This window comes from Nansenia antarctica (genome assembly GCF_963989245.1).
Source record: "Nansenia antarctica genome assembly, chromosome: 5".
Classification (NCBI taxonomy): Eukaryota; Metazoa; Chordata; class Actinopteri; order Argentiniformes; family Microstomatidae; genus Nansenia; species Nansenia antarctica.
This window is the reverse complement of record NC_137690.1, coordinates 24297200-24301496: the sequence shown is the minus strand read 5'-3', so window position 1 is coordinate 24301496 and position 4297 is coordinate 24297200. Positions and strand designations below refer to the sequence as shown.

Below are 4297 nucleotides of genomic sequence, written 5' to 3'. Positions count from 1 at the left end.
GGAGGAGAGGGAGGAAGAAGGAGAGAAAAGGCCTGACTGACTCCTCAGATCGGAAGCCCCCCAGCCGCCCTTCCGAGGTCTGTCCCCCCGCCGAGGTCTTGTCCTCTCCCCCCCCCCCCCTGGCCCTGGATGGATGGACGGGCATGGGGAGAGCCGGATGCTGTTACCGCGGGGCTGAGCGCCTCGTCTCCCCGTCTCCGGTGCCCAGCCTGCGGCCGCTGCTCCTGCTGATCCTCGCTCTCTGTCACGGGGCTCACAGAGGTAACTAAGGGGAACTTTTTGTATGTTTCTGTTATCGGTAACCGGGAGTCGGGATCTCAGGATCTGACTACTCGTTTGCATGATCCACGCAAAACTTCACGAAAGCTCTGTGTGGCACAATTATTATTAGTAAGCTATTTGACAGGGAAGTCGCTCGGGATCTAATGATTTTATTCTGCCTATAACGGTTTCTTGACCATTTAGAAATACTATTATTGAAATGACTTACTTATGGTGTGGCCCTATTCTTCATGAGTGCATGTCTTCAGGTTAGGTCTTAAGACGACTTAAGACATCTTGACAGACAAAATGTCTTATTTTGGTTAATTAATACATCTCAAGACAAGGTGATGGCTGGGTATGAAGGAATAGGAATTCTAGTGGTCAGGAAAAGTGTCTCCTCGATGTGTTTCTCAACCCCTAGTAAGGCTGTGAGGAGGACTCGAATCAACCGAGTTATTATTGCCCTAGAATGCCTCTCTCCCTCCAGCGGTAGTATCGTGTTCCCCTCTCCCGTGTCCCGCTAATGGCCCGTGGAGGAAGGGAAGAGAAGGGTGGCTCTGCTGAGGTCGATTTATTTCTCAGTGTCAAAGCCCTCAGCTTCGACTACAACGGGACCGGGCTCACGTCTGTCAAAAACAACGCAAGCCTTCCATCACCTTGTCTTGAGATGTCTTTAAGATGTCTTAATTAACCAAAATAAGACATTTTGTCTGTCAAGATGTCTTAAGTCGTCTTAAGACCTAACCTGAAGACAACCTAATTATGAAATAGGAATAACATGAGCCAAATTAATAATGATGATCTCTGCCCCCCATAAATCTACATTTTAATTCAAGTAAAGCCCTCGACAATAATAGAAGCCTACCCAACAACTAAACTCACATGATTGTTGTTTAGGCCTAGAAGCAATATAACAAAAACAATTGTTTACTGTGTATGTGTTAACATTGGGTTAGAATAGACCTAGGCTACTCTGCTCGTGACTCTGTCAGAGAGGCTGATTGTACAGACACAGATCTGCCAGAAAGAAAGCTGGGATGAGCCTCCCGAATGAGCTGGTCCCCCTGACCTGAGGACAGCGGGTTGTTATGCCCACACAGGACGCCCTGTTCTCGGCTGGTCACCTCCACTGACGGCCCCAGACCCGCGGCGTGCGTGTGTGCCTGTGTGCGTGTGTCTGGGGGTGTCCGTGGAGCAGTCACACCTCCGCTAATTAGTTTAACTCTGTCCCCCGGACCCCCGTTCCCGACGTCTTTCTGCTCGCAGCGCCCTGGACAGCGCATGTAAATCATACATTTCGTGACGTTAGAATTATAAGGTTCTATCTCCATGTTTGTCAAAATTGAGTTTTTTTACATAAACTGATCCATTAGGTGTTTATTAATGCCTGTGTGGTGTTATTTTTTTTAAATGTTAACATTTTTGAGTTAGTAATTCATAAAATACAAAGGTTCCATCTCACAGAACATTAATGGAATGTAAAAACTTTGACGCTCAATATCTCTGAACTACCCTAAACGGAGATAGAACCTTATAATTCTAAGCTCACGATTTAACAGAGAATTGACGTTAGGAATTAGGATAATAAAAACACGGTGAACATACATGTCACTTCGTGGGCTAATAGTATTTTGATATTTTCAGTGGTAGATACCTAGGTTATAGCCTAGGCAGATTGGCTACCAGTCCTTGTGCAAAAAAGTTGTCCACATTAACCAGAAAAACAGTCCCTAGCATACGTTACAGCAGCAGTAGGTCTAGTGTCATTTTAAATCGGAGTCTCATACGATATACGCAAAGGTGTTTCTCTTCCGTGGGCGCACGTGGCCCGTGATTCTGTCACTTCGTGTCGCCGTGCGTTGCAGTCATTTACTATTCATCTGTCTGATTGACGGCCTACCCCCCAGCCTCGTGTCTGTGAGCGGGCTCAACAAAAGCGTCTGTGTCTGAACCGGATGTTGTACAGAGATGCACAGATCGAATTCCACTGACTTCGGGGTGCTCAATTCTTATGAAGGGGCCCCGATTTTGCTATTGTCCCTCTGTCATGCATTGTGTGTGTGTGTGTGTGTGTGTGTGTGTGTGTGTGTGTGAGTGAGAGAGAGAGAGAGTTCATTGGCGTGCCTGTGTTGCAGCATCATAAGTCAAGATTCCTTGTTCTATTGTTTCTATGTATAAGTCTGCTTTATTGATGAGTGCCAGAGACAGACAGACAGACAGCCAGACAGAGACTCATGATTGAGAGTGGTGATGATAAGACCCCAGGGTTCAGGTAGATGAGTGTTGAGGAGGGTACGGTCAGTCATTGGGTCTGTGAAGCCTCATGCTTGTCTGAAAAGTGTTGAATGAATCGCCTCCCCCCCTCTGGCTGATCTGTCCACATTTTATGTCTCATAACAGGGCTACGGACCGGAGAAGCCTGGGTCTGGATAGAGGGGGGCTAGACGGGGGGCGGGGCTTAAAGTTGGGGCTGGGATTTGGGGCTTGGGGATTGGACTGACTGTTGAGGCTTGGGGTTATGGCTGGGGCATAAGTTGAGTTATGACTGTGTCATCCCATATGAGTAACACTGAAAGCTCATATCCTATTGTTTCTCTGGGACATTTAGGAGGGTTAGTTGCTGAAGGATTTGTGTGTGTGTGTGTGTGTGTGTGTGTGTACGTGCACTATTGTACTGTGTGTGACGAGATGAGCTGTGTGTGTGTGTGCCTGCCTCTGAGCAGCATGACCTGTTAGATGGATGAGAAAATGACCTTATTCACCTCTGGCCTCTAACCCCCGAGGGGAGCCAATGGGAAGCCAGTGTTAGCAGCCAGTGAGTAGCCGCGGGGTACAGAGATGAAGGTTAGAGAGGTAAATAAATTCTGGGAAAGAGACACTTTACAATTCCTGATCAATTAACCCAATTCACGACAACTTCCAGAGCTCCAACAGTGTGTGTCATTAGGGAAAGTAGTAATGCACACATCCCTCACACACTCTAGAATGAGAAGAGAGACACTCAGATGGGATTCTGGGCTGTAATCGGTTGCTAGTTACAGTGGCGGCAGTCAGATGAGATGCGCCCTCCTGAGTACAGAAGCCCCCAGAAAGACAATGTGTCCTCAGACGCTCAGTCTAACTGTGTTTAGCATGGGAGGCTAACTGTCAGTTTGTGAGAGTGTGTGTGTGTGTGTCTGAGGGTTGGTGTCAGTATTTAACATCTAGGAGAGAGATTCTAACCCAAGCTGTGAGTAGGGTCTGTGTACAGGAAACCAGTTTCTTGATAATCAGCACACTACTGCCCCCACCTGGTAGGCCGTGTTACCTGGTAGCACTATGCAAATAAATAACCCTCTCACGACGCTCACACACACACACACACACACACACACACACACACCTAACACTGCACCACCTCAGAGAGAGAGGACAGGGATAGTGGAGTGTGTGCGTGACTGTGTGTGTGTGTGTGTGTGTGTGTGTGTGTGTGTGTGTGTGTGCGTGTGTGTGTGAATACGCCATGAGATGATTGTGTGGTTGCTCTTCAGTATCTCGGACTGAGAGCAGGTCGTGTCAATAATGAGAGTGTGTGTTCGGCGGTGCCCGTTCCTAAATCCTGCCATAATCAGATCTCTGACAGCGTATGTGTGTATTTCTGGCAGCGGATTCTCTCAGAGATAGTTATTAGTGTGTGTATGTGTGTGTGTGTGTGTGTGGAGCTGCCTTTACATTAGAGAGCCTCTCTCTGGTCTAATCTAATAGGAGCACACAGTGGCTGATGCATTAGGCTTGGCCACTCTCCTCTTTTCTCTCTCCATGTCCTCTCCTGCTCTCTCTCTCACTCTCTCTCTCTCTCTCTCTCTCTCTCTCTCTCTCTCTCTCTCTCTCTCTCTCTCTCTCTCTCTCTCTCTCTCTCTCTCTCTTCTCATCTGCGCCTTGTCTCTGGCTCTCGGCAGAGATTATTCCGGTCCTAGATGTTTTTTATTTACCCCTACGTAGAAAGTTGGAACACACTGATTCAGTTGTTTATGTGCAGTAAGACACTGATCAT

The 4297-nt window shown here is 47.6% G+C and overlaps 1 protein-coding gene across 1 annotated transcript in view; it reads left to right on the top strand.

Moving 5' to 3' along the window:
- Positions 1 to 143: 143 nt before the first annotated feature.
- The window catches only part of rgmb (repulsive guidance molecule BMP co-receptor b), a gene marked incomplete at both ends in the record, with an annotated part of 7724 nt that continues 3570 nt past the window's right edge, over positions 144 to 4297 (top strand). Inside the window, one exon of the mRNA XM_080531499.1 lies at positions 144 to 261. Within this exon, the coding sequence (XP_080387625.1) occupies positions 144 to 261 (118 nt within the window). The remainder of the gene's footprint in view (positions 262 to 4297) is intronic.